General features: G+C 43.3%; 1 protein-coding gene across 1 annotated transcript; it reads left to right on the forward strand.

The window, feature by feature from the left end:
- Nucleotides 1-451: 451 nt before the first annotated feature.
- On the forward strand, nucleotides 452-6,939 carry slc14a2 (solute carrier family 14 member 2). Its single transcript, XM_077231039.1, is given in 9 exon segments — nucleotides 452-457; nucleotides 3,330-3,548; nucleotides 4,159-4,190; nucleotides 4,192-4,299; nucleotides 5,185-5,318; nucleotides 5,418-5,464; nucleotides 5,545-5,676; nucleotides 5,679-5,927; nucleotides 6,913-6,939. Coding segments are annotated over 9 exon segments (954 nt in total).
- Nucleotides 6,940-13,749: the final 6,810 nt, after the last annotated feature.

Here is a 13,749-nt window from a genome sequence, read left to right on the forward strand (position 1 = left end):
ACAATTATGCGCCGGCGAAGCCCTAGACAAAACAGACACAGACAGTAGCCTAACATTAAAAACTTGACTAGATATGGAGAACAGCGATGAAGCGAGTCAATGAGAGTGAGGTGTTAGATTTAGGTAGTATATGGGGAGATACTTCAATTCAAGCTAGAAGGACCTACCGTAACCGCTCCGTTTTTGAAAAAATTGCACACGAAATGAAAGAACGGGGACACAGGAGAACAGCGTCTCAGTGAAACTATTCACGTCATATTCCGACCGCTCCTGGCTTCGTCTACGCATCCACACAGATCTCTGTAGTGAGTTTGCAACCATAAACCCGCAAAAGTTTCCATTACACAAACATTATGAAATAAATGCGAATATGCTTACTTCCTCCATAACCTCCCGAACTGTAGTGCAACCGCGTGCTGCGTCTGATGTCATTGTTATTGTTCTTTTGCGCATGCCGGTTAGTTTGAAACCTCAAACAGTTCACACTGCAATCAGATATAGGTCACATTTTAAAAGGTAATGTGAACAGTCAATCAAAAAATCGGATCTGAGCAAAAAATCAGAATTGAGCATTAGGACTTGCGGTGTGAACGGGGCCTATGTTCTGACAGCCACGCGGGGAGACTGGGCGGGGATTTAAATTACGTCCACCTGTGAATGCAGACACGATGGCTGGATTGCGTTTACATTACACTGAGATCCGATCACAATGCGTCCTCGACTACCTCCGAACCTGGACACGCTGATCGGATAACATTCCGATCAGAAGTGCGTTTACACTTGTCTTTTCAATGTGTATGTGGACAACATCTGGATACAGGTCGCATGTTAATGCCAAGTGTAAACGCAGTCAATGTGTCCCTGAGCAAGACACTTAACCCCTAGTTGCTCCAGAGGCGTGCGACCTCTGAAATATACCAATTGTAAGTCGCTTTGGATAAAATAGTCAGCTAAATGAATAAATGTAAATGTAAATGTACTGTAACAAATGTATTGATCATTGTTAGTTTCTGTTACATTAACTAATGTTAAGTAATGAACCTTGTAAACAGAGGTGGGCACAAATACATCAAAAACTATTTTGTTACAAAATACAAATACTGGCTCATAAAATGTAACAAAACAAAATACAAAATACTGATGTGAAAAATGTATTTAAATAAAATACAAGTAATTAGTATTTTGAAAATACAAAAATACTCCCACAATAATCTTAAGTGTTTTTTTTTTATTATTACTGAAAGGTCAATAACACAAATAGTAGCAATAACACAAATATGAGAAATGTGTAAATTCAAATTGGCGAAATAGCAAAATAAAAAAGTATGGGCATTTCACTAAATCTCTACAGGGCCTGAAATAGCTCCCTCTGACGTAAATGGCATGTATAGCTAAGTTCACACCAATGGTGTGGTAAGCTGCCCTTAATAGCAAAACGTGTTTGATGTAAGCTACGTAGCCATATTATCACCGTTACTCTACTCGTGCCATAAAGGACAAGTTCGGTATTTTACACTTAAAGCCCTGTTTTAAGATCGTTTCTGATGAAATCGAATGGTTAAGATTGAAATTTGGACAAATGCTGCTGTCCCGAGAATTTTCAGTTTCTGTGGTAGCACCCCCCACCTCCACAATGGTTTCATAGGGGCACTCGAAGAATCATTCATAAAACGCATTAAACTTTAGTTTACAAAGACATGAAACTCACCGAGTGGTCTGTGGTGTTCACTGATATGCTCACACAAAAATCGCTGCAAAAGATGCTTTCCAACAGGTGTTTTACCAATTCGTTGTAAAACTGTGGACCTATTTTTCCAAACGCCTCACACCCGGACATTCTTCCGTTGAGAACTTGAGTAATAGACACTCCAGCCCAGTTGGTGGCGATATTGCACCTTTGCCAATGTTTGGATAGCGTTGCCTACGATACCGCGACTGGAAGACTACAGAAAGAATACAAACAACCCCATTTCCGTCTCCGGCGGCGGAGTAATACCGTACCTCACAGAACATCAAATACAAGTCAATGGAGTTGGAAAAAAACTACGATAAAACCTGTTGGAAAGCATCTTTTGCAGCGATTTTTGTGTAAAAATAACAGACTGAGAATTTTTGTCACAAAATCAAAATTCCATTTTATTCATAATATACATATTAATCATAATATGTGTGGGTTTGTTTTACACACAAGACTCTAACTGTCCTGACCACGTATAATTTTTCCATAGTAGAATCGCGCTGCGTGCGCAATTAGGATTGATGATTATTTTATACAAAATCAATATGAATATTTCTCATATGTAATACGTTTAAAAACGTGTAAAAACTGCACATGGATGTCATATTGTGAACGCTTGCTTAGCATGGAGATTTCAGTGGAGTTACGACAGACGCGCTGTTTCATAATAGGTAGGGCCTATGATGTCCTTTTATGAATGACAACACAGTGCATTGATCTCATAAGACACAATTATTTTCTCTATAATGCCGTTCAGTGTGCAATATGTGTGTGTGTAGACTGCATATTTTTCACAAAACACTTTACCTTAATACTTTTTTTAAGAGTTCAAAACTCATTCACTTCTTGGAGGGAGCCCGGTCTACAGGGTGTCACGTGATTTTCGTGCATTTAACCTGGACATTGCCATTGCCAACATCAGACCGAAAATATGGCAAAATCTTTTACTATGGTGATTTTTCTAAATAATTCTGAAATTCTAAATTTTTCTGAAATACCCTAAATACACTCCCTCAAAATATTTTGTTACAAACTATTTTATTTTTTCCACACCTGCAAAATACAAATTACAAAACACACTAAAGTAATTAAATACGTATTTAAAATACATTTAATTGAAATACTGCCCATGTCTGATTGTAAAGTGTTACCCACCTGTGCTTTTTATTTTAGACATCTAGTGGTGATCCAACACAATCCCAAAATGATTTATCATACAACAGTAAACAAACATGTCATTAAAAACAAACAATTTATTTATATCTCTTTTACTCTGCATTATTTTCTTCAATATTGAGGATGATGGCATGGCACAGAAAGTGTCATGCAAATTATCTATCGGGCTAGCTTCCAAGTGATGCATGAATCTGATTGGACACACACCCTTACACACCTCCAAGACATTGGAAGCATTTTTCCTCCCTATTAAAAGTGTATTGGTTTTACAAACTATACACAATGCCTTTTATTAAAATAATTTATTATTTTTTTTAGGGTTTTTTAAAGATTTTTTTTATATATGTTTAAAAATATTTGGGTGACAACCCAACAGTTGAGAACCACCAGTTTTAGACTCTTTGCTGAATTATAGAATTCTAGCAGTGTTGTTTTCTCCAGTCCCATAGTGTCCAGTGCCTTGGCTTCCATCAACAGTCGGTGGGATCTGCCAGTTTTTACCCTTCCTTTTAACATACTAGTGTGCCTCCATATGGTGGCTACGGGCCACTACAATCATCACTTCCCGCAGATTCTCATCCAGCCACGCACATCCTTGCATAACATGACATGGTCTGAGCTGGATTATTCGAAGGTAAGAGCTAACAAGTTGAAATGGGGCCAAACTCAAAGAAGTGAAAGCTGTCCCATGTTGCATTACTCCCCTGGAACAAGAAAGGGCGATTGTGCAACAGTTCTGTTTAGGAATCTTCTAGACTGATATCACATGACACTAAAGAGAGCAGGTTAATCATGAGACACTGTAACTGACATTATGGAATTCAATCTAGCAGGAAATTCCAGATTTTCAGCTCAAATTTAATGTCAAGTTTAAAGTTCTAAGGTATGATTATCTTCTAAAGCGCAAATTTTACGTAGTACATAGTTTGAAATAATTAAGAATTTTTTCAGCTTACAAAGGCTGAATTTATTTGATGAAAATTACAGTAAAAAGAGTTATATTGTGAAATATTATTACAATTTAAAAGTACTGTTTTAATATATTTTAAAATGTAATTTATTTCTGTGATAGTAAAGCTGGATTTTCAGCAATTACTCTAATATGCACATTTGGTGCTAATTTATTATTGGTGTTCAACTATTGATAGTGGTTCTTATTAATATCCATGTTGAAAATGGCTATTGCTGCAGTAAAATAATATATATATACATATATATATATATATATATATTTTTTTTTACAGCTTTTCACCTCAATCCCTGTGGGTATTGGACAGGTATGGGTGTGACAATGCTTGGACAGGAGGGATATTTATGATGGCCTTGTTCATCTCCTCACCCATACCATTAGCACATCTAACTATTGGATCAGCAGTTGGTATGGTGTCAGGTAAGAGATCACAGGTCTCAGATCACAGATCACAGGTCCTGGCGAGCAGGACGAGGGTGGCGTGATTACTGATGAGGTAACCAGTCTCGTATCTCTCACGGAGGAGCAAAAGCATAAAAGGAGGAGCGACGACTGGAGATCGAGAGAGGATCAGGCCTGAACTTATGTTTTGTTTCTGTTTTGTGTGGCCAGCAGTCGTCCGTGAGGGGCTGCTGGCTTGTACTTTTGTTTTTGTATTTGTTTTATTTGATTAAAAAATAAAAATCTTGGTCCGGTTCCCGGACACACTGCCGCTCGGTCCTCAGCCACCCCTCCTCGACCCAGGAGCACATCAGCAAGGTCTCTGTCCCACCTGCTGTTCAATCGCTCCAGCACCATCGCCTCGGACAGCAATCGGCAGCCATCGCTCCCTCGTGCTGACGAACTCCTCAGCACAGCGTGTCCCTCCACAGCGTGTCCCTCCTTCTTCCCGGGTTTCGGCACCAGTGTAACGAGGTTCAGATGTTATGGCAAGAAGTAGGCGGGAACTGGCGACATTTAATCCTTTTAATAATAAAATAAACAAATAAAAAATGAAAGTAAAAGACAGCAGTCCCTCACGGACAACTGCTGCCACATAATAAAACACAAACAAAACAAAACACAGGTTCAGGCCTGTTCCTCTCTCGGTCTCCTCTGTCGTCGCTCTCACGCTCCTCCATGAGAGTTACTTTATTAACATTTGCGCAGGTGGCGCTCATCCGTAATCACGCCACCGGCCTAGTGCCCTCGGCCTCCTCCTGCTCGCCACAGGTGTATTATAATGTTTAATAATAAATATCATTCGCATTAAGACATTTTAAGATTGATGATTAAGTTGTAACTTTAACGTAACTTTCAGGTCTGCTCTTGCTGCACCGTTCGAGAACATCTACTTTGGCTTGTGGGGTTATAACTGTGTTTTGGCTTGCATTGCCATTGGTGGGATGTTCTACGCTCTCACATGGCAGACACATCTTCTGGCTGTGGCCTGTGGTAGGTTCATATCAGATATTTCCTTTCCTTCCTGATTATGTAACAACAATTTCCTATAATTATGGGCAAATCACTGAAATGACAATTGTTTTCCCGTAGCATTCTGTGCATATCTCGGCTCTGCAATTGCAAATGTGATGTCTACTGTAAGTATTATAAACCCAAAACATCCAATTTGTAAAAAAATTTTTGTGATTTTAAATGGATGTATATGGTATTTCAACAGTTTGGACTCCCAGCATGCATCTGGCCCTTCTGTCTTTCTGCCCTCACTTTCCTTTTGATCACTACGGAAACAAAAAACATTCATAAACTGCCTCTTGCTAAAGTCACCTATCCTGAGAAAAACCTGATATACTTCTGTTCTGGAAGATGAAGAAAGAGGAGAGAAACGACAAACAAAGGAAAAAACAAGAGCAGATGCAAGTGAAAGATGTAGAATCACAGCTGAAGAAAGAGGAAATAATAGTTGAAATGAAAAAGAAAGATCAACAGCCTCTGGATGTTTGCACCATGGAAGTTCAGCAAGAGGAAACTACACAGAGTGAAACAAATAAGAATTCAGAGGCAATTGACCTTAATTTAACTCATTTGCCAGTTTCAAAAAGAGTGACAAATACTTTTCATCAGCAGAAGCACTCATTTAAAAAAAAAAAGAATTACACATATACACAAGACATGATCTAGTTTGTAGAAATGTCAAAACCACAGGAAGAACACACACAGTTAGAATGCAAAAAGATTTTGAAGTGATGTATCAACAACGTGTCAAAATTCTAATATATGATCTAGTCAAGTTTTAGCTTCCAGGCAGGGAGGCAAATGACGGTATGACGAATACTTCCAGGCAGGTATGACGAATACTTGTTTTAAGTCATGGCATTAAATTATTTGCTGTTACAGTTTACTTTTTATTTTCCAAATATAACACTTTTTTATCTATTCATAAGCAACATGGAGGGGGGTGGGGGGTGGGGGTATGGGGGAGATAAATGAGAATGTATTATGAGATAGCCTGCACTATTTAAATGTTTTCATAATCTGTAACAGCTTTGTCTTATTTGAAATATTACTTTTATAAATTTTAATAAATATATATATTTTTAGATGAAAGTTTTCAGTCTGTCTCTTTTGGAATATCTCTACCCATCTTTATTATTCAAATAAAAATGATGGAACACTTCATATTAACTTTAATAAAATAGTATTACATCATGTTTTAACAGATATTTATGTAATATATATTTAAAGTTAAAAATGTCAGGAAACAGATTCATATATTTTCATTTATACTTGAATGTTTATGAATAAGTATTAAACTTTGAAACAAAAATAGTTGTTGGTTAACAGTTGTCAGTTAACAAAGATGTTTATATTACACAGTTCCCTTTCGTAGTCACTACGAGTTCCATCGTGACGATGAATGGGGTTTCACTTAGAAAGCCTATCAACTTCGAGTATTACAAAATGAGCCAATGTCAAAAAATGCCATGGGTCAGCGGAATTTGCATGGCGTAACTCCGCCCCACCTCGTGGGAATAAAAGGGGGACGCCTGCAACATGCAGATATGTTTTCGCTTCTGTGTCCCCACAGCGCCTCCACCTGGTGTGGAGACCCTAAGCACCCCTCCAATGCCTGTAGGTTTTTTGTCTACTCCGGTGGCAAAGACCTATAGAGCTGTGGGGCAGGCTGCCGCCTCACTGCACGCTGTTGCCATCCTTCAGGGTGCACAATGACATGCACGAGGATTAGAGCTGATTCAGGGCTCATCCAAGAGCTGCATGCCACCACCGACCTCGCTCTATGAGCGACGAATGTGACCGCACGCTCCCTGGGTCGGGTGACGTCACACATGCATGGTCAGACATCTCTGGCTTAACCTGGTTGATATGCTCGAGGTTGAGCGAACCTGCTTCCTCAACTCCCCCTTATCCCAGGCTGGCCTCTTCGGCGGCGCAGTCTAGGACTCTGCCCAACAGTTCTCAGTCGCCACGAAGCAGACTAAGGCAATAAAACCCTCCTGCGAAGGCAGCCCTTGTTCCACCACGCGGACACGGGGTTCGCATCCTGAACTATCTCGACGACTGGCTAATCCTAGCTCACTCTCGAGGCCAGGATTGCTAACACAGGAACCTAGTGCTACGGCACCTAGCTCGTCTGGGCCTTCGAGTCAGCTGGGAGAAGAGTAAACTTTCCCCCGTGCAGAGGATCTCTTTTCTCGGTATGGAAATCGACTCGGTTGCCGTGTCCACGCAGTTTACGAGCGAGCGCAGTCACTGCTGACTTGCCTGAGACAGTTCGAGGGCAAGAGTGTGGCTCCACTGAAATTATTTCAGAGGCTCCTGGGGCATGTGGCATCCGCAGCCGCAGCAACACCGCTCAGATTGCTTCATATGAGACCGATTCAGTTCTGGCTTCGGTCTGGCTTTACTCCGACCTGCCATCAGACCTTCACCCCGTTGTCAACCTCAGCTTTCTATTTACATTTATTCATTTAGCAGACGGTTTTATCCAAAGTGACTTACAAATGAGAACAATAGAAGCAGTTAAACTAAAAGTAGGACAACAATATGTAAGTGCTATAACCCCTCTCAGTTTAACTTTAGTGCAGTTGTTTTCTCTTTTTTTAAAAATAGAATAGAAGAGAAGAGAAAGTATTAGTATTACTGAATCAAGTGCTGCCGAAAAAGATACGTCTTCAGCAGTTTCTTGAAAGTGGCTACTGACTCAGAAGCTCTGGTTGAGATAGGCAGATCATTCCACCAACAGGGAACAGTCATGGTAAAGGTCTGAGAAAGAGATTTTGTGCCCCTTTATGTGGTACAACAAGACGACATTCACTAACAGAGTGAAAGTTTCGGGATGGCACATAAGTCTGAAGTAATGAGTTTAGGTAAGAGGGAGCAGTGCCGGTGGTTGTTCTGTAGGCAAACGTCAGTGCCTTGAATTTAATGCGAGCAGCAACTGGCAACCAGTGCAATTTTGTGAGGAGTGACGTGTGCTCTCTTTGGCTCATTAAAGACTACTCTGGCTGCATCATTCTGGATCAATTGTAGAGGTTTGACAGAGCAAGCTGGAAGACCAGCCAGGAGAGCATTGCAATATTCCGGTCTGGATAAAACAAGTGCTTGGACAAGGAGTTGTGTAGCATGCTCTGTAAGGAAGGGCTTGATCCTCCTAATGTTGTGTAAGGCAAATCTGCAGGACCGGGCAGTTTTAGCAATGTGGTCTGTGAATTTCAACTGATCATCAATTACAACCCCAAGGTTCCTAGCTGACCTTGATGGAGTTATGGATGACGAGCCTAGCTGAATGGAGAAGTTGTGATGAAGTGTTGGGTTGGCCGGGACCACAAGTAGCTCTGTCTTCGCAAGGTTAATTGAAGGTGGTGGTCCTTCATCCAGTCAGAAATGTCTGTCAGGCAGGCTGAGATACGAGCAGCCACCGTCGGATCGTCAGGCTGGAATGAGAGGTAGAGTTGCGTGTCATCAGCGTAGCAATGATAGGAAAAGCCATGTTTCTGAATCACAGATCCTAGTGATGTCATGTAGATGGAGAAGAGGAGTGGTCCAAGCACTGAGCCCTGAGGCACCCCAATAGCTAGATGTTGGGTTTTAGATGCCACACCTCTCCACGACACCCTAAAGGACCTACCTGAGAGGTAAGACTCGAACCATTGGAGTGCAGTTCCCGAGATGCCCTTATATGGGCCGGAGTGCCCTTGGAACAAATTTCCAGGCATGTTGTTGTCTCAATAGATGCTTCCACCATGGGCTGGGGTGCCATGTGCAATGGACATGCTGCCACGGGCTCCTGAACAGGACCCCAGCGCCTTTGGCATGTCTATTGCCTCGAGTAGCTAGCAGTACGGCTTGTTCTGAACCACTTTCTTGCACTGCTCAGGGGTCTACACGTTCTAGTTCGATCAGACAATACCGTGACTGTAGCGTACATCAACCGACAAGGTAGTCTACACTCCCGCCGTATGTCGCAACTCGCCCGCCAACTCCTCTTATGGAGTCAGAAGCATCTGAGGTCGCTTCAAGCCATTTATATTCCGGGAGCCCTGAACTGTGCAGCTGACGAGCTCTCACGGTTTCAGCCCCTTCCTGGAGAATGGCGACTCCATCCCCAGTGGGTTCAGCTGATTTGGGATCAGTTTTGGGACGCTCAGGTAGACCTGTCTGCCTAACACGACTCGTCCCATTGCGACCTGTATTACTCCCTGACGAGGGCACGCTCGGCACGGACGCACTGGCGCACAGCTGGCTGCGGGGCCTCTGCAAGTATGCATTTCCCCCAGTGAGTCTTCTTGCACAGACCCTGTGCAAGATCAGGGAGGACGAGGAGCAGGTCATTTTTGATGCGCCTCATTGGCCCACCCAGACCTGGTTTTCCAAACTTGTACTCCTTGCGACAGCACCTCCCTGGCCAATTCCTCAGAGGAAGGACCTTCTTTCTCAGGGATGGGGCACCCCATGGCACCGTCGTCCCGATCTTTGGAACCTCCACGTGTGGCTCCTGGACGGGACGAGGCAGGTTTGAGTATCCTACCACCAGCGGTGGTGGCTACCATCACTTCCGCTAGAGCATCGTCCACGAGACATGTCTACACGTTGAAGTGGAACCTCTTCGTCAACTGGTGCTCTTCTCACCGAGAAGACCCCAGAAAATGCCCGATCAGTGTCGTGCTTTCCTTCCTGCAAGATGGGGTGGAGCAAAGGCTGTCTCTCTCCACCCTGAAAGTGTATGTTGCCGCTATTGCCGCACATCACGATGCAGTCGAAGGTAAGTCCGTGGGAAAGCACGTCCTGATCATCAGGTTCCTGAGAGGAGCGGGGAGACTCAATCCTCCTCGCCCTCCTCTCGTTCCCTCTTGAGACCTCTCAGTGGTTCTAACTGCCCTGCAGAGTGCTCCCTTTGAGACTCTGCAATCAGTGGAGCTTAAGTTCCTGTCAATTAAGACAGCGCTCCTGGTTGCATTTGCCTCCATCAAGAGGGTAGGGGACCTGCACGCATTCTACATTGACGAAGTGTGCCTAGAATTCGGGCCGGCCTTTTCTCACGCGATCTTGAGACCCCGGCCTGGATATGTGCCCAAGGTTCCCACCACTCCCTTTTGAGATCAGGTGGTGAACCTGCAAGCACTGCTCCTGGAGGAGGCAGAGCCAGCCTTTGCACTGCTCTGTCCAGTACGCGCTCTCCGTGCCTACGTAGACAGAACGCATTGTTTCAGGACCTTGACCAGCTCTTTGTCTGTTATAGTGGGCAGCTGAAGGGAAAGGCTTTCTCTAAGCAAAGGTTGTCTCACCTGATAGTGGACACCATTACTTTGGCATACCAGCAGCAAGGTCGACCATGCCCCCTTGGTGTGAAAGCCCACTCCACCCGGAGTGTGGCTTCCTCTTGGGCTCTAGCGCATGGCGCCTTGCTAACAGACATCTGCAGAGCTGCAGGCTGGGCGACACCCAACACACTCGCCAGATGAGCCAGTGTCCTCTCATGTACTCGCTTCAACCAGCCGGTACTAGGATCTGCTCAGGTGTCTTCGCTTGCTCGCCATTCCACTCCACGGACTGGATACTTGCGATATTTTCCTCAGGTGAGCTTCCCCGACAAGCCCCGAGTTCCTCCAGCACTGCTGACGTCGAACACCAGTGTCTATGCCTGTGCGTTGGCTAGGTGGCCCCGTGTGCATGGTTTCCCCTCTGGGCGACCCCCACATGTGTATTTCCACTGTAAGCCTCTCTGAGCATGTGTCTTTCCCTTGGCAAGCCAACTTGCTACCCCTTGAAACATTCCACCCTGCGGGCTGGACACCCCAGTGATTTTTCCGTATGCAGCCCCCTCCCGGGTTATACGTGTATTCTTAAGTCCCCCCCCCCCTTTGGGTTGGCACTGACTGCATATTTCTACTGACATATGCTTCCAAGTGTACCTTGGTATTCCTGTGTTAAGTAGGACTCCTTCGCCTGTGGTAGTCTCACGACAGGGAGCTCAGACTTATGCAGGGCACTGGAAGACAACACAGAAGGTGGCGTGATTAGACTGGAACCCCATTCGTCATCACAACTGAACTCGTAGTGACTACGAAAGGGAACGTCTCGGTTATGTATGTAACCTTCGCTCCCTCAGTAGGGAACGGAGACGTTCCGTCTTAATATCACTTCCGCTGTACCGCTGGTAACGCCTGAGTTCAGTCTCGGCTCCTCAGTGAAGAAACATATCTGCATGTTGCCGGCGTCCTCCTTTTATACCCACGAGTAGGGGCGGAGTGACGCCATGCATATTCCACAGACCCATGGCATTTCTTTGCCATTGGCTCGTTTTTTAATACTCGAAGTTGATAGGCTTTCTAAGTGAAACCCCATTCGTCGTCACCACGCAACATCTCCATTCCCTACTCAGGGAACGAGGGTTACATAATTAAACAAGAGTGTTTGTGTGCATAAAATATAATAGAAACAACATGTTTTAATGTACATAATACTTAAAAAATGTCCCAAAATTTCCTACAGATCATCTTAATATCTGTTATACATTACTTAATGTTCCCCTAACCAGCATGTTTGGTTGTTGTAGATGCACTTACTATATAATTTGGGTTAGGGTTTGGTTTTGGGTTGGTTACTTGTAATTATGCATGATGTACTATTATTACTAAAGTAAGAACATGTAGTAATTTGTAATTAAGTCAGCTTAAAATAAAGTGTTTCCAAACTTTAGTGGAGAGGAGATGTGAGGTCTGAAGCTGATCGCATTGCTGCAGATGAGAAAAAGGGTAGATATATAATGCCATTGCTTTGCCATACCAGCAGCAAGGTCGACCGTGCCCCCTTGGTGTAAAAGCCCACTCCACCCGGAGTGTGGCTTCCTCTTGGGCTCTAGCGTATGGTGCCTCGCTAACAGACATCTGCAGAGCTACAGGCTGGGCGACACCCAACACATTTGACGGATTCTTCAATCTCCGAGTGGAGCCAGTGTCCTCTCATATACTCACTTCAACCAGCCGGTACTAGGATCTGCTCAGGTGTCGCCGCTTGCTCACTCCACGGACTGGATACGTGCGATTTTTCCTCAGGTGAGCTTCCCTGACAAGCCCTGATTTCCTCCAGCTTTGTTGACATCAACGCCAAGGTTATGTCTACGGCAGCTTTCGCGTTGGTTTAGTGCCATGGCCGCCATGTGCATAGTTCCCCCTCTGGGCGACCCCCACATGTGTATTTCCACTGTATGCCTCTCTGAGCATGTGTCTTCCCTTGGCAAGCCACCTTGCCACCCCTGGGGTTGAAACCTTCCACCCTGCAGCCCGCTCGCGGGTCATATGTGTATTCTATAAGTCCCCCACTTCGGGCAGGCAATAATTGCATATTTCCACTGAGATATGCTTCCCAGTGTACCTTGGTATTCCTGTGAAAAGTAGGAGTCCTTCGTCCATGCTAGTCTCACGACAGGGAGCTCAGACTTATGCAGGGCACTGGAAGACAGGCGAGGTGGCGTGATTAGACTGGGAACCCCATTTGTCATCACAACGTAACTCGTAGTGACTATGAAAGGGAACTTTTCGGTTACGTATGTAACCCTCGTTCCCTAGTCAGAATTGATTTCAGCAAAAGTTGCAATAGTTTTAGTTTTTGTAAAAAAAAATATTACTGTATAAATGCAGTTATGTAATTTTTAAAAAGCCTATTAAGTATGTATTGGTACACTATTATTACAAAAATGTACACTGTGAATGTGCTCCCAAATGTAAGATTGCTGTATCATAATAGTAAAATAATTACCCCTATAGGTTCTAAAATACTTAGTATATAAAAAAAAATCTTAAATCTCCTGGTTCTTACCCCTTTATTCCCACAAGATTGTACTGTATATTGTTCCCTCATACTTTCATGTAAGTACTTTATAGGTACACTATTAGGCTAGAAGCCACTAGCCTAACCAAAATAAGCCCCAATACACTATTGTATTCTGGAAACCAGGCCTCCAAAATTGCATGTTTATACTAAATTAAAAGCAAACCCAAAGGTGACATAACTAAGCAGGCATGCCAACACTGCCTCTCGTGATAACTTAAAGGATGATTTATTTCCTGTAAATAATAGGTCAAACACTTGCTTATAGAATGCCAAACATTTTAGATACTCATCTGACCAAATTTATTTATGCTTCACAATAACTAAGCGATTGTGCTCTACTTTAAGTCTTAAAATAACACTAACAAAACTATTCCTGCAACAACAAAATAAAACCTGAAATTCTGAAAGCTCTCTTATTCACCCATTTGTTACTTCATTTAACAAACATCAGCATTATATGGAGCATACAGTATGCATTTATATGTTTAATTTTTCTATTAACAGTCTTTATTTCATATTGTGTGTACTTCTTGCACATACGTGTTTGGAAAAAGAGAACAAGAGAGAGAAC

Source organism: Siphateles boraxobius, unplaced genomic scaffold (assembly GCF_051911475.1).
Source record: "Siphateles boraxobius isolate OS27281-9 unplaced genomic scaffold, OSU_SipBor_1 16, whole genome shotgun sequence".
In the NCBI taxonomy this organism is placed as follows: Eukaryota; Metazoa; Chordata; class Actinopteri; order Cypriniformes; family Leuciscidae; genus Siphateles; species Siphateles boraxobius.